The sequence below is a fragment of the Pongo abelii genome, chromosome 7 (assembly GCF_028885655.2).
Source record: "Pongo abelii isolate AG06213 chromosome 7, NHGRI_mPonAbe1-v2.0_pri, whole genome shotgun sequence".
Classification (NCBI taxonomy): Eukaryota; Metazoa; Chordata; class Mammalia; order Primates; family Hominidae; genus Pongo; species Pongo abelii.
Window position 1 is genome coordinate 41,941,392 of NC_071992.2, and position 26,336 is coordinate 41,967,727.

At 38.6% G+C, this 26,336-nt stretch overlaps 1 protein-coding gene and 1 long non-coding RNA gene across 5 annotated transcripts in view; one reads left to right on the plus strand and one right to left on the minus strand.

The window, feature by feature from the left end:
• Positions 1–26,336, minus strand: part of LOC129060959 (uncharacterized) — a 57,981-nt gene continuing 31,645 nt past the window's right edge. Inside the window, exons 3-4 of the long non-coding RNA XR_008527869.2 lie at positions 1,862–2,048; positions 1–524 (exon numbers count right to left, since the gene is read on the minus strand). This is a non-coding gene — a long non-coding RNA (uncharacterized LOC129060959). The remainder of the gene's footprint in view (positions 525–1,861; positions 2,049–26,336) is intronic.
• On the plus strand, positions 378–25,966 carry IDO1 (indoleamine 2,3-dioxygenase 1). 4 transcript variants are annotated; one of them, XM_024251133.3, is made up of 11 exons: positions 378–474; positions 11,575–11,695; positions 15,485–15,580; positions 15,698–15,817; positions 16,413–16,531; positions 17,608–17,622; positions 20,082–20,181; positions 21,004–21,121; positions 22,255–22,306; positions 22,757–22,905; positions 25,350–25,966. In XM_024251133.3, the coding sequence occupies exons 2-11, from the start codon at positions 11,609–11,611 to the stop codon at positions 25,703–25,705; spliced, it is 1,212 nt and encodes a 403-aa protein (XP_024106901.3). In that variant the 5' UTR covers positions 378–474; positions 11,575–11,608; the 3' UTR covers positions 25,706–25,966. The 4 variants fall into 4 exon arrangements, with proteins under 4 accessions (XP_024106901.3, XP_054417474.2, XP_054417472.2 ...); XM_054561499.2 differs by lacking the exon at positions 378–474 and adding an exon at positions 24,227–24,260 and having other exon boundaries at positions 11,499–11,695; positions 25,350–25,583; XM_054561497.2 differs by lacking the exons at positions 378–474; positions 17,608–17,622 and having other exon boundaries at positions 11,520–11,695.

Genomic DNA, 26,336 nt, shown 5'->3' on the forward strand with positions numbered 1-26,336 from the left:
TTTTGTCACAAACCATTGCCTTCTATTTCAGTCTAATTCAGTATTTCAAAGAAAATCATTTCACAGCCATTGTCTGCTCTGCAGGCTCAACAGACCTTGTTCCAGGCCTTTTTAAGTTCTCCAGGTCCATTCATTTCCACTAAAAACTCATTTTCTATACCCCAAATTGTCACATTTACCCCACTTCTTCTTCCCTATGAAAAGTGGCATATAAGCATCTCTACCCCCATTGGGTTATTGGGTAACCGTTCTCCTACAATCCCCCATGCTATGCACATTAACATAAAATTTGCGTGCCTTTTCTCCTATTAATCTGCTTGTTGTCATTTGATTTTCAATGAAACTTCAGAGGGCAAAAGGAAAGTTTTCCCTCAGCTCCAACAGTTTTGGCCCAGTGACCAGGACAACCAAAGCTGCTTTGCTCTTCCGAAAATTGCAGTCAGGGAACCCGGGACCCGGCAAGCCAGCAGAAATGTAAGAAATTCTTTCCAGTCAGAATCTTGGTCTCTGTTTGTCTTTGGAATCTGGATGAGCAGATAGTAAAAAAATCAAGTTTGTCTCTCTTTCCATATATAATATTAACAGGAGAAAATCATTTTTGACTGGTCTTGGGTGTAGCAACTCTGGTGTATTTTATTGTATAGATATTCATACTGTCTTATCTTTTTTCTCCCAGAAATAGATTTTGTTTCTCCATTGTCTTTGTCTTTATGTGTTGTTTTGTCATAAAGATGGGTGTCATAGGATAGAACATGGATCTAAAGTCTCTATAAGCCCCTTGTCTCAGCTGGTCCCCGAGAGACTGGTGATGTTTACAGTTTCATCATACCTATGCACAATTGTACAACTGTGCTGTGAGTCCCTGAAATAAAAACTGGATGAGGGTCCTCTTATATCTTGTTTTGTGTTTGTGAGAACTTGACTTGTTATCAGTGGGAGCACTCGTTCTTGTTTTTCACCGTCTGGGGAGTATGATTTTTGGGACATAACTGGTGGCCAGTCTGAAAGGGCCAGAACCCTAGACACCTAAGATATTAAGCAGCACACTCTTAGGTCTGAATATGCCAGACTCTCAGGGGACTTTGTCCTATCTATAAGGGGCCTTTGTTGTCTCAACACATGTTACCTGGTTAGTTCTGGAAAAGTCCATACCCAGGAGGGTCTGCTGGTGCAACAGATTAAGGGGTCTGTGACTGGCACACCCCACAACTTTGTGGGATAGTGTGGCACTGCTGCACACACAGATAGCACCCTGCGCCATCTGTGGTAACGAGTCTTTTGCTACCTTAGCCTATTTCTGAGAGTGAATTTTTGGGGAATCATGAGGGCTACATCATCTGAACCGATTTTTAAAATGCCACTTACATTCATAGTGTTGTAAATTTGGAAAGTTACCTCTGGGACTTTCCATGAAAAAAACTGATTGGCTTCAGTTGCTTTGCAATAAAGAAACTGGCTATATTTAAATGAAAACTTTTTAGAGGGCTCTTGCCTTAATCAGCTGTGTTATTGGTACTTATATAAGAAACAAAAGAAATGTAGCCTTAGAAACTCCTTTGGGAAGATTTCAAAAAGGCAGAAAGCAGATTGTAAATGTACTTAAAATCGTTTTGCTTCAAACTGCCTGCTTTGGGTTTCCCACTGAACCTGCAAAAAGATACCCCAGCTTGCAGTGTAGGGGCTAGGATTCTACTCTTCACTCCTGTGATCTGGGCTTGGATTCCCATTCAGGAAATCAGACCCTTAGAGATCTAGATCTTTGCAACGCAGGAGAAAAAGAAAAATGTACAACTATTAGCTTGAATTATTTGTTTTGAATTTATGTTTGTGTGACTCTCAACTATTTGGACAGTTACATTACCATTTGATAATTGATCTTTTTCCTTTTATGGACCATTTTTACTTTTCTGTTATTGAAGTCTCTTTAGGGGCTGGCTCCAGATCTTGTGAGGACTTCCTCTTCATGCCACTTTGAGGTGCCTCATATCTGTCCTTTGTTACCTCATAAAGGATTTACTGGCTTTGGTTCTGAATCACTCAGTAGATACCTTTGGTTAGAAAGGAGAAAAAAAGTTCAAAAACAAGGAATACTGGTTTTTTGTCCCAGATGAAATCTGATAATAATAAATTCCAATTTTTAAAAAAAGAACTCTAAGGTCAGAAAACAGCTTAACTAAAAGCTGATATTCAGGCTATAATTTTTACTTTATTTTATTTATTTTTTAAATTTATTATTATTATTATTATTATTATTTTGAGACAAAGTCTCACTCTGTATCCCAGGCTGGAGTGCAGTGGCATGATCTCGGCTCACTGCAACCTCTGCCTCCCAGTGATTCTCAAGTGATTCTCCTGCCTCAGCTTCCCAAGTAGCTGAGATTACGGGCACCCGCCACCATGTCAAGCTAATTTTTGTAGTTTTAGTAGAGATAAGGTTTTGCCATGTTGGCCAGGCTGGTCTCAAACTCCTGACCCAGATGATCCACCCACCTCAGCCTTCCAAAGTGCTGGGATTACAGGCGTGATCCACCTTGCCAGGCCGTGCTTTGTTTTATTTTTTACAAAGACTTTTCCCTTTTGGATCTTCTTTCTACCCTGTGTTGGTTTTTGTTTTGTTTTGTTTTGGGTTTTTTTTTTGTTTTTCCAGTCAACTGAAGCTCTTTTTAAAAATTATACATTTGGTCCTTCTTTTTCCTTCCTTTCTTATTAGAATTATTTTTACTGAGAAAAAAAAGTAAAATTTCATTGGTCTTTTTGGAAAAGCTTAAAATATTCCCAATGGGCTTCTCTAAGAGTTGTTTTCCCATTTACTTCTACTTCACCTTTCTTTTGCCACCTTTAATATTACATTAAGGGATCTAACCAGGACTTTGACTCTCATGAGAGGACCCTGTGACCCTTTGAAGAACACACAAAAAAGGTGGCACTGGCCTCTTGGGGCAGGAGGATGTTCCCTGTCTCCATTACAGAGCTCCAAGAGGTGTAGGCAGGTTCCTCTGAGGTCTAAAGCTTTGCTCTCTGTTGTGTTAAGCCCCCTGATGTCTGGCTTTTGGATATATACCTGTGTGTTCTGTATTTTATGTCTACATATATTTATATTTCTATACATATGCTTGTATATTGTCTAATGGTAACAAATTGACTTGAAAATAAAAACACATATAAATTAAATAAATAGGTTCAATGCTTTTCAAACTCATATGACCTTAAGAATCTTTGCTAAATAAAACTTTTAAAATTATTGGTAAAATAAAATAAAAATGTCTTCAGAATTTAATTTATACATTTTTGCCTGGGGCTACTGCTCAGGCAGGTTTGGACTGTCTCTGCTAAATGTAGTAAGGTCATAAAACTATCTCTTCTGTGATATTTTTGGTACTTCTTTGATTTGTCTGTGAGCTAAAGCTACTACAGCTGGTGGCTGGGCTCCCCCAAAGCCTTGCACACATCTTACTGTGGGCCTATGTTTTTGGTTTTGAGTTTCTAGGTCTTGGGACCTAGAAAGATTGCCATGATGAAGCCTGAAGATATATGTGTGTCCACAGCACCTGGGCTACCAGCTGCAGGGCAGAGTCAAACTCAGTAGGGCCCTATCTTCCCAGATCCAGCTCTTCCTCTTGGTCATGCTGGGAGGGATCAGATCCTCCAGACATCATCTTCATAGTTCTGTCGTCTGTCCCGGGCTTTACTTGGTGTATAAATCCAGGACCCAGATGGACCTTCCTTTTCATAACCATCGTGGGTGCCCATGGGCATTTGGATCCAGGACAACCTGGAGGATAGAGTATTGGGGAGGATATCTGTGCCCAGTATCTTAAAGGCCTTGCTCAAGATGAAATTGGCTGATTTAGGGTTGACCTGGTTTAGCTGGGGGAAAAAAAAACAGACCAGGCACAGTGGCTTACTCCTGTAATGCCAGCACCTTGGGTGGCCAAGGCGGGCGGATCACAAGGTCAGGAGTTCGAGACCAGCCTGGCCAATATGGTGAAACCCCATCTCAACTAAAAATACAAAAATTAGCCGGGCACAGTGGCGGGCGCCTGTAGTCCCAGCTACTCGGGAGGCTGAAGCAGGGGAATGGAGTGAACCCAGGAGGCAGAGCTTGCGGTGAGCCAAGACTGCGCCACTGCACTCCAGCCTGGGCGACAGAGCAAGACTGCATCAAAAAAAAAAAAAAAGAAACCCAAACAAACAAAAAGCTTAAGCTTAAATGGCTACTATTGTTTTTCATGAGCAATTCAGACATAATTGTTAACAATGAGTAAATTAGGTAAACAAATAGAGTAAATGTTTACAAATAAATTTATCATAGTTTCAAAAATCTTTTTGGTAATTGACACTCTTAAAGTCTTAAAGTCATGTTATGTTAAATTAAGTAATAGTTAATTGTGAAATATCTGAGTTATTTCTAAGTTAAAATACTGACACATCAATTATTAAGCATAAGTTTAAGTTTGAATACTCTGATAGCTTATTTTGATGTGATATAGAAAAGATAAATATATTTGAATCTCTTGATAAACATGAAAAATTGAGGAAATATTTTTAAGAATTATATAATGGTTTTCATTTACAAATACTGATATGAAAGAGTTCCTTCCTAGATTTTCACTAAAAATTAAGATACTAAGAGTTAAATTATAGTTAATACATGTAATTAAAACCACTAAAAATAAGGTAAACAATTTTGTATGCAAAGTGTATACAGAAAAAGGCAAGATACGTTTTCGGTGAGAACGCTTATAAGGAAGGCATGAGTATGTGGTTTTGTTAAAGGAAAAGTAATTTTGTCTAGTTTAGAGGTTACTTAAAGGTTGTTTCAGACCAGGCACAGTGGCTCATATCTATAATCCCAACACTTCAGGAGGCCAAAGTGGGAGAATTTCTTGAGGCCAGCCTGGGCAACAGAGGGAGACCCTGTCTCCACAAAAAAAAAAAAATTCTTTTTAATTAGCTAGGTGTGGTGGTTCACACCTGTGGTCTCAGCTACTGTGGAGGCTGAGGGCTGAGATGGGAGGATCACTTGAGCCTGGGAGGTCAAGGCTGCTGTGAGCCATGATCAGGCCATTGCACTACAGCCTGAGTGACAAGACCCTGTCTCTAAAAAATAAAAATAAATAAAAAATAAATAAAGGTTGTTTCAGACTAAGTGAATGGAGGAAAAAATGATATAGGTAAAACTAAACGGATATAAAGACTTTTTAAAAAGTAGAAGAGTAGGAAAAAATTATAATAGGTTATAGAATGTTTATGAAAATTTTATCTTGTGTGCAAAGCTGACTGATATCAGAGAAATTTGTTTATACGTTTTCATAAAAATTAGCTTTAGTATTTAAAGTACACAAAGACAAAGTGGTTGATTTTCTCTTTTAAATAATATTTTTGCATAGGATTAATAAAAAGAAAAGATTTTTGTATATGTTCTGAGTAAAATGCAAAAAAAAAAAAAAGCAAGAGAGAGAAACAGATTTTGTGTGCCTCACGTCTTGTCATGCTTCTTCAGAAAGTGTTTTGATTATTTGCAAAACCGAGTCTCTTATCAATCAAACAGCAAACGTTTTTGCTTTTTGAAATCTTCTAATTATCACTTTGGCTAAATGAATGACTATTATTTTTTCATTGGACTTATGATCCTATTTTGATCAAGTATTTGAAACCTTTAACAATTTGAGAGGCTTCTCACAATTATATTTCAAAATCTAAAATTAAGTATTTTTGACCTCAAACTAACTTTGAGATATTCCAAAAAGCTGCTGAAGCTTCCAAAAGAAATAATAAACAAGCTTGTTTGATATGTTCATTATGTAAAAAGATTTTCAAATAAGAAATAATGTTTAACCTTTTCAAAATTATATTTGTATTGTCATGTTATTAGTATTTGCTCCAAAATTATATGAGATTCCTAAAAATTGGATTTGTTTTGTTATATGTTATTAGTCATAATTATGAGTATTATGTTAAATTGTTGTAGGTCATAAAAGGAGAAAATGACCTAGTTTTCTTGTTAATTCCCTCTTTAACCATGGCCGTTTTTAGTCTTGCTCACAATTAATTTTTTTATGCTGATCCTTTTTTTCTGAAAGCTCTTTGCAAATCCTAAAGTGTTGTGTCTTCAAGAAAGCTCATGGAAAGGACTGCAACAAGTACCCTTGGCCGGGCGCAGTGGCTCATGCCTGTAATCCCAGCACTTTGGTAGGCAGAGGTGAGTGGATCACCTGAGGTCAGGTGTTCGAGACCAGCCTGACCAACATGGTGAAACCCTGTCTCTGCTAAAATAAAAAAATTAGGCCAGCATGGTGGCAGGCGCCTGTAATCTCAGCTACCAGGAGGCTGAGGCAGGAGAATCACTTGAACCCAGGAGATGGAGGTTGCAGTGAGCCGAGATCATGCCATTGCATTCCAGCCTGGCCAAGAGCAAAATTCCATCTCAAAAACAAACAAACAAACGAATAAACAAAAACAAAAAACAAACAAAACAAAAAAACAAGTACTCTTGAATGCAAGTTTCTTATAATTTTAAGATTGTATTATAGTACTGAGTAAACAATTTCAGAACTCTAATTTTTAAAAAGTCATAAAATTGTTAACATCAAGCAAAACAAGAACTAATTACATTGGACTAATGTAATTTTAATAACTTTTTTGTTTAAAATATTGCTGATTCTTTTTATGTTTTGCTTTACAGAGTTAAGGAAAATGTTTGTTCTCTTAAACTTTACAGAAATGCGTAAAGTATACTTTTTTGAACAAAACTGAAACATTCACTTTTCTGTCTACCTGATCGATCCTGAATTTGGAAACTATTTATGAGAATTTCTATTTTATGGCAAAATAGTTATTTGAATAAGTTCAATAAGAATCTGTTCCCTTTTGCCACAGAACACAGTTGGAGATTCTGGTTATTTTACCAAGGCTTTGACTGAAATGCCATATTTTCAGATATGACCAGACAGCTTTAAGAAACTGAGGTTGATATTATGAAGCCCATAGGAGCTTTTGGAAAAACTAGTCTAATATCTTAAATACACGGTTCACATGGTGGGCTTGTGGTAAGTAAGAATGTTACTTTCTGACATCCCAGGAACCTCAAGTTATTTGGGGGACCTTGAGAAAAGATAAATTCACTAATTTGTACAGGTATTACTGACACAATCTAAGAGCAAATCCAATCCTTGGCTTGGCTTCCTAGCCTGAAGAGGTTTCTAGAAGTTTAATCTGAGATTCCTTACGAAAAGTTCCAGCAAAGTGAACTTAAAAAGAGCCTGTGTTACAAATTGATATTCTTACTGCACTTTATGCAAATAATCAGGCCAAGTACAATAAGACGAAAACTTAATATGCAAATAAAATGGCTTTACTTTTGTTTATCTTTGGTGGAAATGGGGGACTGAAGAGAGAAAAATCATGTTTCAGGAAAGAAAAAACCAAAAAAACAATAATTAGATTCCAGTTCATTGTTTGTTTTTTCTTTCTTTCTCAGATTTTTTTTATTTGCCTGTAATCTAAACTAAATCTTAAATTGTTAGTCCTATCAAAATCTGTCTTTGAATCTCCAGGCAAGCATTTTTAATTTTCCTCCTACATTTCTGACTTGGAATCACTAAATGTTAAAATTCCCTTTTTCCTAAGACTCTCAAAGCTGATACTAGCCAACTTGGCTTTGAAGGAAAATCACTGCAACATTTTATAAATGGACAAACTTTGCACACAAGCTACAATCCAGGAAAATCTGTCAGATTGCTACTGATATTCTCAGCTGTCCTCCAGACTTCAGAAGAAACTAGTTTGTAAACTACTCCAAAGATTAACCTTTGTTTTTCTTCCAATTCTGTAAAAATGGCTCTTACTATAGATCTTTTTGTCTGCATTATATATAGAGTCATAGCTTTAAGATCCCATCTACAAAGCCGTCTCCTGAAATAAGACAAAACTGGCCTTTTCCCAGAAGTGAGAAGATTAATTAGACTGGCCTTTTCCCAGAAGTGAGAAGACTGGTTTAATGAGCTCCTTTGCCATTCAGCTACTAACTCAGTTTTTCTCTCTACAACTACCAACTCAACTTTTTGGGTATGAAACACTAGGAAAGTTTCAAACAGGGGAATACTGGGGCTCAGAAAAGGACACCCAAAAATATAGCACTCTGATATGCCAGTTACTTCAAATTAAAGGCTCCTGGAAGCCAGTAGACACTGGAAGAAGTTGTTCCCTGAAGTTCTTTTACCTGCCTTAAGTCCAGATCTGCCAAAGAAGAAAACAATTACCTCTGGTCCCTTTTCTGTGTTTTCATTAACTTAACTCCTGTTACAGGAAGAATGACTAAAGTTTGTCAACACACCTGGACAGACTTTTGTCACAAATCATTGTCTTCTATTTCAGTCCAGTTCAGTATTTTATTTTTTATTTTATTTTATTTTATTTATTTTTGAGACGGAGTCGCCTTCTGTCACACAGCAGGCTGAAGTGTAGTGGCACAATCTCTGCTCACTGCAACCTCCACCTCCCTGGTTCAAGCGATTCTCCTGCCTCAGCCTCCCGAGTAGCTGTGATTACAGGCGCACACCACCATGCCCAGCTAATTTTTTTGTTATTTTTAGTAGAGACGGGGTTTCACCTTGGCCACACTGGTCTCGAGCTCCTGACCTCAGGCAGTCCACCCACCTCAGCCTCCCAAAATGCTGGGATTACAGGCGTGAGCCACCGCGCATGGCGCCTGGTTATTTTTTAGTGATTTTTAGATATCTATAAAAACAATATCAGTACTTTGAGGCCTAAGATGATGTTTTCTTCCTTAAGGGAGTATTTAATTTTGTTTTGTTCTGGCAACTAAAGGCCTTAATTAGCAAAATCTGAATCACCTTAATTCCCTTTCAGAGATATCATGAAAGTTTCCTCATAAGCCAATTATAAAAGTAAAATTAGTTACTACAAGCAAAGTTTTTAAAAAATTCCTGACTCTATTAAGTGCCCAGAAAAATGTGAATGTAATTGATTTGCATGAAAAATGCTGGGAAACATAATCACATAAATGTTAATGGTGAATTCAGTGATGTTGGTATTTCCATGAGTTTTTTCATTCTCCCTGCATGCTGTAAATTATTTTTTTAAATGAAAATTCTTTTATTAAAAAAAGCTGCATTTTATAAATTAGTATAACATAATGGTAAAGAGAAATGTGAATGTATTAGAAAAGATGCTCCATTGAGAGGAGACACATTTGTATTTATCATGACCTTGAATGAAGGTCCCTCTGCAGATCTTATCATAATAGTCCTAGTGTCAATGAAGTCCCCTGTGAAACTGGATAACAGGATTTTAAGGTAGAGATGTTCATCAGGCAGATGGAAATGTAGTCTATAGCTGTGAAGATAAGTCAGGCAATACAATAATTATAGGGAAAAAATAATGTAAGCTATCAAAGAAAGATGTATACAAGGGAGACAGAGTCACATAAAGTCTCAGATGTAGGAGGCCATAGAGCAAAAGGCTGAGTTCTGGCTTTCAGGAGTTTTCTAACATAATGACCTGATCGCCAGTTAAAAGCTAAGGAGAAAGATGAAGAATCAGTATGAGATCATAAAATTATGATGCTCTTCTAAAAATATGTGAAATGAGGTTTTTAGGGAAGTGTAGGTATGGCTGAAGAAAATCAAGGTGAATGAAGACAAGATCAATTGAGAATGTAGTTTCAGAAATAGCAAAGAAGCCAAAGTTTGAGGAAGTTAAGTGGCTAGGGATAAAATTGAGGCACTAAAGCATTATTCGTTCTGCAGTCAAGGGTAGGATAGATTTTTTTTTTTTTTTTGAGGTGGAGTCTCACTCTGTTGCCCAGGCTGGAGTGCAATGGCGCAATCTTGGCTCAATGCAACCTCTGCCTCTCGGGCTCAAGCAATTCTCCTGCTTCAGCCTCCCAAGTAGCTGGGATTACAGGCACATGCCACCATGCCCAGCTAATTTTTGTATTTTCAGTAGGGACTGGGTTTCACTATGTTGCCCAGGCTGGTCTTCAACTCCTGACCTCAAGTGATCCGCCCTCCTCAGCTTCCCAAAGTGCTGAGATTACAGGCGCGAGCCACCACGCCGGGGGGTAAGACAGATTTAGTGAGATTACTGGATAAACAGAATCAAGAAAATCTTTGTCAAAAACTTATGCTTCTTAAAAACTTAATCCTGGGACAGAATCATCTAAAACTTCGTTCCTTGTCTTCACTTTGACTCACCCATAAAAACTTCAAGTACAAAGAATGAAAAATCTTCAGGTACAAAGAATGAAAAATAACCACATATTTTCTAATGCTCAATATTTTATTTGTCTTGTTGTTTTCTATATAGATATGATAGGTCTTCATGATTTTTTGTTTGTTATCCTTGAACTGATTCCCAAAGTATTAGCCTCATGAATCATGTATTCATAAGAAACACAGTCATTGTATTCTCTTTGCCGTATAATTTTGGTTTCAGTTTTCCTTACATTTCCTATTCAAGCAACATTTTCCTGTAAAACAACATGTTGAAAAAAACAGCCATAATTTAGTAGAGAATAGCGCGAGAGCTATTCTAGACTGTAACGAAAGCCATATGCTTTCACAATTTAACTTATTTCAAGTACTAATAAGCTGATGACAAAACAGCAATGTCTTTTAGTTTACTCACACGAACTATTTCTCTTTTCTCCTTTTGATCATCTAGAGGAACTGGCTACTTGGTTTCTTCTTTAGCTTCCTTGTTCTCATTAAGATTGAACAATGCCTCTAAAGTGAACCACAGACTTGCATGCAAGCTGAAAACCTTTACCAAATGCAGTCTTAATTTGTACTTTGAGAAAAACATTTTCAAGGTATTTTATCCTTTTCTCCAACTTTTGACATATTACAAAGTACCCAAATATGCCAGACCGTTGCCTCATCAGCCCCTGGCAGTCAGGTACAGTTAGATGCAAAGCAATCTTCCTAAAAGTTACTTATTAGAGATGTGAGAAGGGCAAACGCTATCATTGGAAAAACTGACAAAAGTCTCAATAGGAAAAATAAGGAAGTGGAGAGTTACTAAGTTTGTAATTTTTCATGTGCTTCTATTTTTTTCCTACTTCAGAGCCATTGACTAATAGTTGAGTATAACACAGGTTGTGTTTCCGGGCTGCTGAAACATGGCACTATTATTTTCAAAGAACCGTGGAAGCCTAAAAGAAAGCCAGTGAGAAATAACTAAATGAGAGTTTAGGATTGTAGCCTTCATTTTCATTCAAAGATTTAAAAGTTTCCATAAAGTAAAATGTTCTTCTCCGGCCACCTGTTTTTATAGTTCTGTGTTTTTCTTCAGGCCTTTCTGGCTTCCCATATGGCAGTAAGAAAATGATGTGCTTAATGATTACAAATTTCCTATGGAATACAAACTTTCAGTTTCTACATATGATGCACAGAGATGCTTTTGTGGTTTTATTGGTTTTCATATTACAAACAAAGAAACTAGAAAATGAAACCATTCCAAAAGTGGAAGTAATTTCTCACTGCCCCTGTGATAAATTGTTGTCATTGGCTGTGGCAGCAACTATTATAAGATGCTCTAAAACCTCTTCAGACACTGAAGGGCACCAGAGGAGCAGACTACAAGAATGGCACACGCTATGGAAAACTCCTGGACAATCAGTAAAGAGTACCATATTGATGAAGAAGTGGGCTTTGCTCTGCCAAATCCACAGGTAAGAGAAGGCAGTAAAATGTGGGAAAATGCATTCTTCTTCTCATTCCTTACCTGGCCAAGTTAACTTCTACTGAACAACTGTGGTTCAGTAACTTCTAGTAAACAAACACATAAAGCAGTGTAAAAATTAGAGAGCTGTAATAACTGCATCTCACTTAATTTGTCTTACATTTTCTCCTTGGAAATGGAGTCATCTATGCATTTCTTACTTACCTAACATGGATATGGAGAGTGGTGAGAAAGGAAACTATAGAAAGTATATCAGCTTTACATAAGAATTATACAGTAAAATACAAACAATGAGGTTATTACAGTTGTATTTTGAGAAAAGGTGTTTTGAAAAAGCCAGAGTATTAAATGAGCTATGAGTCAAACAGAAATCCCTTTCTTTTAGGGATATAACTTAAATTATGCAAAACGTGTTTCTAATTTGTTGGGGTTTATGAGATTGCACATCAAGCGCCTTCCATGTTATATTATCATTGCTTGCTATTTACTGAGCATAAGATTCAAGTGAGAGTCTGAACTACCTTTTTTCTTGTTTGCAAGTTTTACCTATAAAGTGCAAGGTATGTGGAAAAAAGGTTTGCCTTAAAAACTACATTTTCTCGTCTGTCTTCTAATGAATGCTATGTAAACCAATTTATCATCAAACAGCATTTTTCTAAGCAATTTACAAATTAACCCTTTCCATTCTCATAGCCATCCCAAAAGGTATGTATGTTATTTATTTATTATTATTATTATTATTATTATTTTGAGATGGAGTCTCGCTCTGTCACCTGGGCTGGAGTGCAGTGGCACGATCTCAGCTCACTGCAACCTCTGCCTCCCAGGTTCAAGCGATTCTCCTGCCTCAGCCTCCCAAGTAGCTGGGATTATAGGCACCTGCCACCACACCCAGCTACTTTTTTGTATTTTTAGTAGAGACGGGGTTTCACCATGTTGGCCAGGCTGTTCTCGAACTCCTGACCTCAGGTGATCCACCGGTCTTGGCCTCCCAAAGTGCTGGGATTATAGGCGTGAGCCACTGCACCCGGCCAGAAATGTATGTTATTATCCTCATGTTCCTAATGAGAAGTATAAGGCATGCAGAATGTAATTATCAAACTACGTAGCTAGCAAGTGCCAGAGGCCACTATGAGCCTAAGCAGCCTGTCTCCAGAGTCTATGATCTTAAAACCATTATTCCACACTGCGTCTCTTAAGAAGGGATAATAAGACATTGCTTATTTTCTTTCTTTCAATCTTCAGTTTAACAAGGTACATGGGATTCCAGGAGAAGATTTCTATGAACAAATTATAATAATTCTGTAGACGAGTATATTTTTGTTTGTAGCTGAGTTACAGTCCACATACTGGAGAGCACCTTTAAACACAGCAAATGTTTAGTCAGAGATTCCAATCTAACTGTGCTTAGAAATGAAATCCTATAAACAGTTTGGTGATACTGGCAAATTTAAAGCATCTACCTCCTTCCAATCTAATTTTCCTCTTCAGATTGTTAATTAAAGAAAATGAAAAGTATGCTTTAATTTTATTGCCAAAAGCACTAGTTTGCTTTATTCATGCAAATAAATAATACTCAAACTTGCTATTTGCCCACATATCTACAAAAATGCCAAAACTACTAAACTTTGTATCACGGGTTTCTTTTCTCAGAGATTCGATTCTCCTTAAAATGCAACAACTGTGATAATTATGAATACCTGTAGAACAGATGCCAAGGGGTAAGGCAAAACCCCAAAAGAAAACAAACAAAACTCTTCCTTGGCTACTTAAAAAAAAGATTCTTGGCTGGGGACGGGTGGCTCACGCCTGTAATCCCAGCACTTTGGGAGACCGAGGCAGGTGGATCACGAGGTCGGGAGTTTGAGACCAGCCTGGCCAATGTGGTGAAACCCCGTCTCTACTAAAAAAATACAAAAATTCGCCGGGCATAGTGGCATACACCTGTAATCCTCGCTACTCAGGAGGCTGAGGCAGGAGAATTGCTTGAACGTGGGAGTCGGAGGTTGCAGTGAGCTGAGATCACGCCGCTGCACTCCAGCCTGGGTAACAGAGCGAGACTCCATCTCAGAAAATAATAATAATAATAATTCTGAGAAGGTGCAGTGGCTTACACCTGTACTCCCAGCACTTTGGGAGGCTAAGGTGGGTGGATCACTTGAGGTCAGGAGTTTGAGACCAGCCTGGCCAACATGGTGAAACCCCCAACTCTACTAAAAATGCAAAAAAAAATTACCCAGCGTGTTGGTGTGACCGTAGTCCCAGCTACTTGAGAGGCTAAGGCAGGAGAATTGTTTGAACCTGGGAGGCGGAGGTTACAGTGAACTGAAATTGCGCCACTGTACTCCAGCCTGGGTGACAGAGTGAGGCCCTGTCTGAAAACAATAACAATAATAATAATTCTTCTAGCTGAGATGCTGCAGAAGCTAGATTCACTGTCCCGGAAACATGAAAAAAAATTATTGGTTACTTTTATTTCTTCACTGAAGATCTTTCCTAGAAATTATGAACCAAAAAATGTCTATTTTATCTCTCATAGTCTATCCGCTTCTTAGTCCAAAGGAAAATAATATGTTTTCTGATTCCATATAGATACAAGGCACAATCTCTAATCTAGCAGAATTTGAATGATCCTCAGTATGATTCATTATTAATTTATATTATACCATTTAGGGATCCTCTGAACCAGAGCATATTACTGATTAAATTTTATACTTGTTGAAAGTGCTGTCAAATAAAATGGTAATCATCATGCAGAACAAAAAAGTATTCTGTTATTTGGGGAAAATCACAGCAACCAAAAAAATAAGATGTACTAGATGGTGAAACACAGAATAAAAACAACAAAAATACATTTATTACCTTTCTTTTGAAAGTTGGAAACTTGACAATAAACTCAATATACAAAAATCGTTATGTAAACTGTATAAGCCTGGGTTTCCTTATTTACGATACAGAGATAACTTCTTGGGCCATTACAATAATTAAATATATATATTTTATATATATGAAATTATTGAGCAGAGTGCCTAGTCCACTACTGACATTTAACACATCTCATTTTTCTTCCATTCAAAGAACTTAAAATCTAGCCAAGATAAACCAAAGTAGGCCAGGCACAGTGGCTCATGCCTGTAATCCCAGCATTTTGGGAGCCCGAGGCAGGCAGATCACCTGAAGTCAGGAGATCGAGACCAACTTGGCCAACATGGCAAAACCCCATCTCTACTAAAAATACATCTCTACTAAAAATTAGCCGGGCATGGTGGCTCATGCCTGTAATCCCAGCTACTTGGGAGGCTGAGGCAGAATTGCTTGAACCCAGGAGGTGGAGGTTGTAGTGAGCCAAGATTGTGCCACTGCACTCCAGACTGGGCAACAGAGTGAGACTCCAATTCAAAAAAGAAAAGAAAAGAAAAACCAAAGTAGCAGATAATAATTGTTTAACAATATGAAAAGGCATAATCCGTAGAATTTATAATGAAGGAGATTGATTTCAAATAGAGTAGTCAGGAGGATTTTAGTGAAACCTTTGAGGTGAACTTTGAAAAGCTGCAAATGGCAGTGTTTGAAGAGAGAGGAAGAGGTGGAACACAGAGAGGGTCTTCAGCCCTGCGTGTGCAGATGACAAGACAGAGGCTGGTGTTTCCAGATAGGTAAGCCATATGCCAGGGCAACATTGCACAAAATGGATGTGGAGGCAAGGCATACTATCAGTGGGAAGCCAAATCTACAATAACTGCTACTAGTAAATAAAGATCTTTTTTTTTTTTTCAAGGAAAATCTACCTGATTTTTATAATGACTGGATGTTCATTGCTAAACATCTGCCTGATCTCATAGAGTCTGGCCAACTTCGAGAAAGAGTTGAGAAGGTTTGACATATGTATCACATTTGTCTTCTTGTATAGCTCCTTAACATTGTTAACTTGGTTTTGAAGCATAAAACATTACCGAGATTGATTTGAGTCAATTGCTCCATTTGTTTTCAGTTAAACATGCTCAGCATTGATCATCTCACAGACCACAAGTCACAGCGCCTTGCACGTCTAGTTCTGGGATGCATCACCATGGCATATGTGTGGGGCAAAGGTCATGGAGATGTCCGTAAGGTTTGGAGATTTTCTCAGATTTCTTATGCTATGTGACAGATTTTCATCTAATTTACATTTAACTTTCCAAAAATTTTCTAAAAGGGTTATAACTGCATCATGCAAAGTTTAAATCACAGGACAAAATGATAAAGAAAATATGCCCTGGCTTGACATGTCAACTGTTATCATTATTATATTTTTAGTCTTTTACTTTATTTTTCATCCTGTATTTTATCTGGCAACCCTAATTACATAAAACCAATACAGACTGCAATATCTAACCTTTAAAACACACATGGGCCTCCCAGCACTTTGGGAGGCCAAGGCTGGAGGATCACCGGACGTCAGGGGTTCAAGACCAACTTGGCTAACATGGTGAAACCCAATCTCTACTAAAAATACAAAAAATAGCCTGGCGTGGTGGCAGGTGCCTATAATCCCAGCTACTCGGGAGGCTGAGGTGGGAGAATCGCTTGAACCTGGGAGGTGGAGGTTGCAGTGAGCCGAGATCCTGCCACTGCACTCCAGCCAGGGTGACAGGAGCAAGACTCCATCTCAAAAAAAAACAAAAAATAAACAACAACAAAAAACCTAACTACTGTATTTTAATCAGGTCTTGCCAAGAAATATTGCTGTTCCTTACTGCCAACTCTCCAAGAAACTGGAACTGCCTCCTATTCTGGTTTATGCAGACTGTGTCTTGGCGAACTGGAAGAAAAAGGATCCTAATAAGTATGTAAACAGTGATAACAACAGGAATTTTTGGAGTGTGTGCCGATTAAATAAAACAGGGGTTGCTGTGTCTACCACTACAAATGTACACATATGTGACAGGTGTATAGTTAACACAGTAAAATGCACAAATCTGAAGTGTTCAGCTTGAATTTAACTATTATGTACATACATACACTCACCATTCTCAGTAAGATACAGAATATTTTTATCACCTCAGAAAATTTCTTTGTGCCTCTTTCAATTCCCTTTCCTGCCACAGACAAATATATTCTTATTTGCCTTATCAAAAATTAGATGATTTTTGTTATTGGGTTTCATATCAATGAAACCACAGAGTATAGACTCTTGTGTCTGGCTTCTTTTGATGAGCATGTTTTTCAGATTCTATTAATTTAATTTTTTAGCAGCCAATTGTGGTTAAGAGTCAACACATCTTTAATTACAGGCAGCAATAACTGGTTTTTCAGAGCAGTCTGCTCAGGATATAGGTGATTTTTACCCATTTAAGCATAAGATCTGCTACAATAAAGGAAAGGGAGAACCAAAGCCCACGTCTCTGGGTGTGTGCCTGTAGAAAAATATTCTGCAAATGGGAATATCATAAAATGAAAGGATTTGATCTAGACAGTTTCTTCTTATTAAAAATTAGTTTTTTTAAAAAAAATTCACCGGGAATGGTGGCATATGTCTGTGGTCCCAGCTACACATGGAGTTAAGGCAGGAGGATCTCTTGAGCCCAAGAAGTTGAGGCTGCAGTGAGCCATGTTCGTGCCACTGCACACCAGCCTGGGTGATAGAATGAGACCCTGTCTCAAAAAAATAAAAATAAAACAACTAGTTTTGACTGTCCATGTGTGTTCCTTGCATATTTAATTATTTAATTCATTTGTAAGTTATTAAGTTAAATGTAATGCCTACTGAAGAAATATTTTAATAAACTGTTTCTTTTTACCTATGTCTTACCTCTGATAGTAGTATTCAATCAAATAGCAACAACTCATCATTATTTGATGTTAAATTGGTTTTCTTTCTCTCTTCCAACTGGTCCATTGCTTCATGGCTGCTTTCATAAGGCCCCTGACTTATGAGTAAGTGTCTGATTCTTGTTTGATTCTAAGAATTATTTGTTACTTATAGTTGAATGTAGGTTTATCAATAGACTCCAAATGCATTTTTAAATGATTAATTGAATTCAGCCAAAAAATAATTTAAGTGATTATTTAGAGAACAAATAATCTCAGTCTTTAATTGTATCTATGATTGTGTTACCACTATGTCTATCTGATATTATAGCTATAGATATATACAAGAATACTACTCAAATACATCTATAGGAAATTAATATGCAAACATACAAAATGCACATACATCTGTGTATCTATGACTTAATAACTCCTATGTCCATAACTAGTTACCAGTGTCAATAAGTAACCATATACCAACGTATTCTTTTTGACCCAATCCTTACTACTTTTGACCTATAATATATACTAAACATGGGCTAAGAGATGGAAAACCTGGGCTGGGCACATGGCTCACACCTGTAATCCCTGCACTTTGGGAGGCCAAGGCAGGCGGATCACCTGAGGTCAGGAGTTCGAGACCAGCCTGGCCAACATGGTGAAACCTCGTCTCTACTAAAAATACAAAAAATTAGCCGGGCCTGGTGGCGGGCGCCTGTAATCTCAGCTACTCAGGAGGCTGAGGCGGGAGAATCAATTGAACCCAGGAGGTGGAGGTTGCAGTGAGCAGAAATCATGCCACTGCATTCCAGCCTGGGTGACAAAGCAAGAATCCATCTCAAAAAAAAAAAGATGGAAAAACTAAGGTAAATATCATCAGTATAAACCCACCTTGGTGAAGCTAGACTAATGAAGAAGAAAGGCAGTATATGAAAATTATGTAAATTGCCATATGATTAAGATAAGGCATAAGAAGATAAAGTATTGGGATCCCTAACCAAATAAAAGGAGTGATGGGGGAACCCTTGAAGCAAGTTATTTGAGGAATTACCTAGAGGAAAAAGGTGAGAGTATTCATAGTGGAAGAAACAGCAAAAGTGAGGCCTTGAAGTGACAAACATCTTGGTGCATTATCAAAGCTGAAGGATGGCTAATGTCACTGATAATAAATGATAAAAATAACAGTGTGAGAAAAATTAATTTTTTTTTTAAAGATGGCTGGGCAAAGCGGGTGGATCACCTGAGGTTAGGCATTCGAGACCAGCCTGGCCAACATAGCGAAAACCCTCTTCTTCTGAAAATGCAAAAATTAGCGGGGCATGGTGGCACATGCCTGTGATCTCAGCTACTCGGGAGACTGAAGCAGGAGAATAGCTTGAACCCAGGAGGCGGATGTGGCAGTGAGACGAGATTGTGCCATTGCACTCCAGCCTGGGCGACAGAGCAAGACTCCATCTCAAAAAAAAAAAAAAAAAAAAGATTATGTAGGATTTTATTAGCTATGATAAGGAGTTAAAACAGTATCTTAAGGGAGAAACTGGAAGGTTTTTAAAAAGGAGGATGACATCAGCAGTCAGTCCCACTTTACAGATGAGAACACCAAGGCAGATAATGTCATATCTTGCTCAAGGTCACACAGCAAGTAAGTTGCAGAGATGGTCTGGCTTCAGATACCATGAATTTAACCACCACAAAACTCATAGATATACAGACACTAAGACTATGTTTGCACCAATGCCCAAACTTCAATTAAAAAGAAAAATAGGGTCTAATCAGTTATTTGAATTTCTCAGTCAATTCCTTTGTAAGGCAGATAAACCACTGAGAAATTGAATTAGGCTCACAAATTAAAATATGAATATGAATATAATTATTTAAACAAAAGACTACCTCTTAAAACTCTACCTCACGGATATCTCTGTAAACATTGAGTACATACGTATGGTAATATAAATGCCTGTGAGAAGTTAACGGGATAATAGAAACAGAACTAGTTTGAAAATTTCTAGTTCTGAGTGTTTTTTGTTGTTGTTGTTTTGTTTTGTTTGTTTGTTTTCTGAGACGAGTCTCGCTCTTGTCGCCCAGGCTGGAGTGCAATGGAGCGATCTTGGCTCACTGCAACCTCCGCCTCCTGTGTTCAAGTGATTCTCCTGCCTCAGCCTCCCGAGTAGCTGGGATTACAGGCGCCCACCACCACGCCCACCTGATTTTTGTATTCTTAGTAGAGACGGGGTTTCACCACATTGGCCAGGCTGGTCTCGAACTCCTGACCTCAGGTTATCCACCCGCCTTGGCCTCTTAAAGTGCTGGAATTACAGGTGTGAACCACCATGCCCGGCCCTAGTTCTGAGTTCTAATATGAAATTTTAGGTCTCAGTTTAGTCTGCTTACTACTAATTATATGATTTTAGACAATGGGCCTAAAAATGGAGTCTTAATATTCCCAACTACAAAATGGAGATAGTAAGGCCTGCCACACCTCTCTCATAAAAATATGTTGAAACTAAAATAGCATAAATAAAAATGTCAAAAAATATCCCATAATTTTTGCTAAACTTCTTGCCGTCCTTATCCAATTTCCTCAGGAACATGGACGTTTTGTTCTCATTTCGTGATGGAGACTGCAGTAAAGGATTCTTCCTGGTCTCTCTATTGGTGGAAATAGCAGCTGCTTCTGCAATCAAAGTACGTCTATCCTCACTTCAAAATGTGTATGTCAATTTACGTAAGCAGAGCAATCACTTCGGAGCCTAAACTATACTAAGCATGAGTTAACTTTATCCTTAACAAGTACAACATGGGACCATTTAATTGGGGGTAAAGGATCAATTATTTATTTTTGTGTATTACCTAAAATATAAAATCTCAGAGCCATATACTTAAAATACAACTTGAAACCTCTGTAGGAAATAAAAATTTTCAATAAAATCTGGCTTTGGAACTATGATACAGTGTCATAAATTCAATAGTCTTGATTATCAAAAATAGAAATGAAACATATACAACTATATAAATATCTCTAAATTAAATGCTATGTGAATAAAACCAAATCCAAGCTTCTATAAATATAAGGAAATTAGTCAAATAGAGTGTCCAGCCCAGGAAAGAAATGTAAAAATCCCAAATTTAATTTACAGATTAAGACGGGGGAATTTGGCAGGGCACAGTGGCTCACACCTGTAATCCCAGCACTTTGGGAGGCTGAAGTAGGCGGATCACTTGAAGTCAGGAGTTCAAGACCAGCCTAGCCAACATGCCGAAACCCCGTGTCTACTAAAAATATAAAAATTAGCCAGGCATGGTGGCAGGCACCTGTAGTCCCAGATACTCAGGAAGCTGAGGCAGGAGAATGGCATGAACCCTGGAGGCAGAGCTTGCAGTGAGCTGAGATCGTGCCACTGCACCCCAGCCTGGATGACTGAGCGAGACTCCGTCTCAAAAAAAAAAAGAAAGAAAGAAAGAAAACCTTAAATGTTTGTGTTTTGTTTGTTTGTTTGTTTGTTTTAGGTAATTCCTACCGTATTCAAGGCAATGCAAATGCAAGAACGGGACACTTTGCTTAAGGCGCTGTTGGAAATAGCTTCTTCCCTGGAGAAAGCCCTTCAGGTGTTTCACCAAATCCATGGCAAGTGTTGTATGCAGTGCAATAGTCTAGGCTGACAAGTCAAATGTTCCAGGTGTAGAATAGTTGAAAAAAGGGAAGCAAAAAGCAACTATCACTTAGTATGTTTTCACTTTAGGTATTTTATCTTACTAAACCATTACACTTTCTATGTGGTAGGTTTCATTATCTCCATTTTACAAGTAAAGTCATCTAAATTCAGAAAGACAGGATAAATGACTTCAGATTCCACAGGCAGTGAAGCCAGAGTTCCAAGCTGGGTCTATTTAACACTAAGGAACTTCCTTGCCTCCCACTAAAAACCTTAGAGAAACTTTCTACATGGGAGGGTGGTTTTAAGTTCCGAAAAAAAAAAAAAAAAATAGCTTCTGCTTGATAAGAACTCTTTCCTAATTCTGTTTTTTTACAAATTAAGAAACAACACAGAAAAGTCATTGAGCTCAAAAGTTGTTGCAAAATTAACAGCTAAAAAACTACCCACAAAAAAACACACAAAAAAGTGCATAAGCAGTAATTTGCAATAGGAAATCTTCCCTACTGAACAGACTCAACAAATACTTGATTGTTTCTCTCTGGGTTTTGAGTTATTGCTATTTAGTCCTTGGCAAGAAGCTAGATTTTCAAATCAAGTAGGGTAGGAGGCTGAGTGCGGTGGCTCATATGTGTAGTTTCCAGCTACTTGGGAGACTGAGGTGGGAAGATTGCTTGAGCCCAGGAGTTGGGGCTGCAGTGAGCTATGATCACTACATTCCAGCCTGAGTGATGAAGTGAGACCCTGTCTCCAAACGATTTTTTAAAATTTTAAAAATAGAGAGGGAGATCTAGTTTCTGGGGTTTTGTTTTGGTTTGTTTTGATTTGTTTTTTTTGTCTTTGGTTTGTTTCTTTATGTAAACAGTTTACCTGTTACGTCAGTAAGCACGTAAAGTAGTGCTAAATAAATAGTTACAGTTTAATGGGCTTCCTGGAAGAGGGCAGGAGAGTGAACGCTTATCTGCAGGGGCTTTGTTTAGCACAGACTGACCTAACGCCTTTTCCTGCAGCCTGTGCCAAAATCCATTGTCAGTTGTACAGGACACCTTGATTTCCCTGTATACCTCTGATGCTGCTTAATTAAACACATTCCATCTTTTTACAGATCATGTGAACCCAAAAGCATTTTTCAATGTTCTTCGCATATATTTGTCTGGGTATGTAGTCTTATGTTTGAATTTGTTTGCTCTCACTTAACAAAGAACACCACCAAATTCTCTTGGATGGTCCCTAATATCCATTGGGTTTGGCTAACAATTTACATCCAAAAATTCACGCGGTAGAAAAATACTGGACTGTTCTGTTATCATTTGGCCAGGAATGTACTGGAGTGGGGGACCGGAAAGCTAGTTATTTTAAAAAGAGTGGTCTGTGCTAGTACAAAGGTAAGATTCCATTCCTAGAATATTTATGCCAAATCTGCTCAGGATTATATTATTTATTATTCTCATGCTTGAAAATGAGCAGGGGCAAGGAGGCATGAAAAAAGGATCATGAAATCCATCTCTTGTCACCTTCTATTCACCACTAGTGCAAGATTTGATACCTGAAAATTAGCAATTAATCTAAAGAATGTTTTTTCTTTTTTTCTTTCTTTCCTCTGATAGCTGGAAAGGCAACCCCAAGCTATCAGACGGTCTGGTGTATGAAGGGTTCTGGAAAGACCCAAAGGAGTTTGCAGGGGGCAGTGCAGGCCAAAGCAGCGTCTTTCAGTGCTTTGACGTCCTGCTGGGCATCCAGCAGACTGCTGGTGGAGGTGAGTGGAAAATAACAAGAAATAATCATCTCTTATGTGAATACAATAGTATTTGGATATCTACAAAGCACCTTCCCATCAGCATCTCATCTGAGCTTATCTGATAGTTTTAGCAGAATCAGGCAAGTAGGGATTTGGTTGCCACGATCCCATTTTAAAAATGAAGATGCAGAAACTTAATGAAAGTCAGTGACAGGTTCCTTGTCAACCAGCTAGAAAGTGGCAGAGCTGGCCGAGTGTGGTGACTCAAGCCTGTACTCCTAGCACTTTGGGAGACCTAGGCAGGTGGATCACCTGAGGTCAGGAGTTTGAGACCAGCCTGACCAACATGGTGAAACCTCGTCTCTACTAAAAATACAAAAACTAACCGAGTGTGGTGGTGGGTGCCTCTAATCCCAGCTACTCGGGAGACTGAGGCAGGAGAATCGCCTGAATCCGGCGGGCAGAGGTTGCAGTGAGCCAAGATCGTGCCACTGTACTCCAGCCTGGGCGAAACAGCGAAACTCCATCTCAAAATAAAAATAAATAAAAGGCCAGGCGCAGTGGCTCACGCCTGTAATCCCAGCACTTTGGGAGGCCAGGGCAGGCGGATCACAAGATCAGGAGATTGAGACCATCCTGGCTAACACGGTGAAACCCTGTCTCTACTAAAAATACAAAAAAGTAGCTGGGCGTGGTGGTGGGTGCCTGTAGTCCCAGCTACTCAGGAGGCTGAGGCAGGAGAATGGCGTGAACCCGGGAGGCAGAGCTTGCAGTGAACTGAGATGGCGCCACTGCACTCCCGCCTGGGCAAGAGTGCGAGACTCCATCTCAAAAAAAATAAATAAATAAAAACAAAAACAAAAATAAAATAAAATAGAGTGGCAGAACTTTCCTTACACCCAAGTTCCATCTGAACATGACTATAAAGACTGGTTGACTCTGGTGAAGCCAATATCACATGCTCTGAAAATGTATGATCAGACTCAGAAAGAGACAGTCACCTGCAAATGAGACAGGGCTGTTAGTGGGGAGATAAAGACCTCTGTGACAAGCAGAGTCTGGGCCCTGCTCTTGTTCGGCTGTCCTGTGGCCCCAGCCACCCAGAGCAATGCCTGCACCAAAGTTTAAAGATGAACCACATTCATTGTATGCCTTCTAGGGGCTTAGCTGGAGGAGAGGAATAAGCTCCAAGAAGAACTTCTTTATAATTTTCTCTGTTTTGTTAAACTTCTGTTTAACAGTCAAAGGGGAAAGCATCGGGCTGGGTAAAAACATGAGTTTTTCTTAATTTGAGCACTTACTTTTAAATTTTTTAATCATATTTAATTTTTTATTTTAGATTCAGGGGATACATGTGCACGCTTATTACACAGGTATAACGGGTGATGCTGATGTTTGGGCTTCTAATGATCCCCTCACCCAAGTATAGAACATAGTGCCCAATAGGTAGTTTTTCAACCTTTGCTTTCCTTCCTCCCTCCCTCCCCTATTTGAAATCCTCACTGTCTATTGTTCCTATCTTTCTGTCCATGTGTACTCAATATTTAACTCCCACTTATTGGTGAGAACATGTGGTATTTGGTTTTCTGTTTCTGCATTACTTTACTTAGGCTAACTTAAGCTAGTGGCCTCCAGCTGCATCCATGTTGCTGTGAAGCACTTGATTTCATTCTTTTTCATGGCTGTGTAGTATTCCATGGTGTATATGTACCACATTTTCTTTGTCCCATCTACCATTGATGGGCACCTGGGTTCATTCCATGTCTTTGCTATTGTTGAACACTCATTTAAACACAATGTCTTAAACTCTGTTAAGAATCAGTCATAATCTGTCAAATGCAGATTATATATGCCCCTTGTCTATACCATCAGCTTCTTACAGTAGAAAAGAGGGAAAGAAACTGCAAACAAAGGCCAGGCACGGTGGCTCATGCCTGTAATCCCAGCACTTTGGGAGGCTGAGGCAGGCGGATCATCTGAGGTCAGGAGTTTGAGACCAGCCTGACCAACATGGAGAAACCCTGTCTCTACTAAAAATACAAAATTAGCTGGGCATGGTGGCACATGCCTGAAATCCCAGCTACTCGGGAGGCTGAGGCAGGAGAATTGCTTGAGCCTGGGAGGCGGAGGTTGCAGTGAGCCGAGATCATGCCACTGCACTCCAGCCTGGCCAACAAAGCGAGACTCTGTCTCCAAAAAAAACAAAAAAGTGCAAACAAAAATACTTATTGTGAGAAAATGAGTTTAGCTCATTCAGTTTTCAAAATCAATAATATTTTACAATAATTATGATTGCTAGTAGCAAGACTAATAGCCAAACATTAGCCTTCAAATAGAATGACCTTGACCTCAGTGAATGCTATATTGGTGATCTCCTGCCCACTCTGACCTCATTCTGCCTTTCTCTCCTGGATTGGGGAATGCTGTGACCTCCGTATTTCCTCTTTCTCTTGTTCCTATAGGACATGCTGCTCAGTTCCTCCAGGACATGAGAACATATATGCCACCAGCTCACAGGAACTTCCTCTGCTCATTAGAGTCAAATCCCTCAGTCCGTGAGTTTGTCCTTTCAAAAGGTGATGCTGGCCTGTGGGAAGCTTATGACGCCTGTGTGAAAGCTCTGGTCTCCCTGAGGAGCTACCATCTACAAATCGTGACTAAGTACATCCTGATTCCTGCAAGCCAGCAGCCAAAGAAGAACGAGACCTCTGAAGACCCTTCAAAACTGGAAGCCAAAGGAACTGGAGGCACTGATTTAATGAATTTCCTAAAGACTGTAAGAAGTACGACTGAGAAATCCCTTTTGAAGGAAGGTTAATGTAACCCAACAAGAGCACATTTTATCATAGCAGAGACATCTGCATATATTCCTGTCATTACCCATTGTAACAGAGCCACAAACTAACACTATGCAATGTTTTACCAATAATGCAATACAAAATACCTCAAAATACCTGTGCATTTCTTGTAGGAAAACAACAAAAGGTAATTATGTGTAATTATAGTAGAAGTTTTGTAATCTGTATCTTATCGGAATAAAATGACATTCAATAAATAAAAATGCATAAGATATAATAAATGTTGCTTCATTTATAACCATAATAAAATATTTCTTTAGATGAGACCTACTCTAAACTGCTTTCAGCAGGGCTAATAGACTCCTATACTTTCCCTATGTTAATGTGAGACTTTTTCATAATTACCTGTCTACTTGTCTGTATTCTCATTACATGATAAGCTTCTTGATGTCAGGGACACTCTGTATTGTTTACCTGATTTATACATCCCAGCTTTTTTTTTTTTTTTTTTTTGAGACAGGGTCTCACTCTGTCACCCAGGCTGGAGTGCAGTGGCATGATCTCAGCTCACTGCAGCCCTGACCTCCCAGAACTAAGTGATCCTCCTACCTCAGCCCCCTAAGTAGCTAAGACTACAGCTGTGCACCAACA

What these genes read in the sequence shown, in the direction of transcription:
- IDO1 (XM_024251133.3), top strand. Translation starts at nt 11,609, where the DNA reads ATGGCACACGCTATGGAAAACTCCTGGACAATCAGTAAAGAGTACCAT. An exon ending in TTCGAGAAAGAGTTGAGAAG is followed by an intron (nt 15,581 to 15,697) that starts GTTTGACATATG and finishes ATTTGTTTTCAG; the next exon opens with TTAAACATGCTCAGCATTGA. An exon ending in GGTGTTTCACCAAATCCATG is followed by an intron (nt 21,122 to 22,254) that starts GCAAGTGTTGTA and finishes ATCTTTTTACAG; the next exon opens with ATCATGTGAACCCAAAAGCA.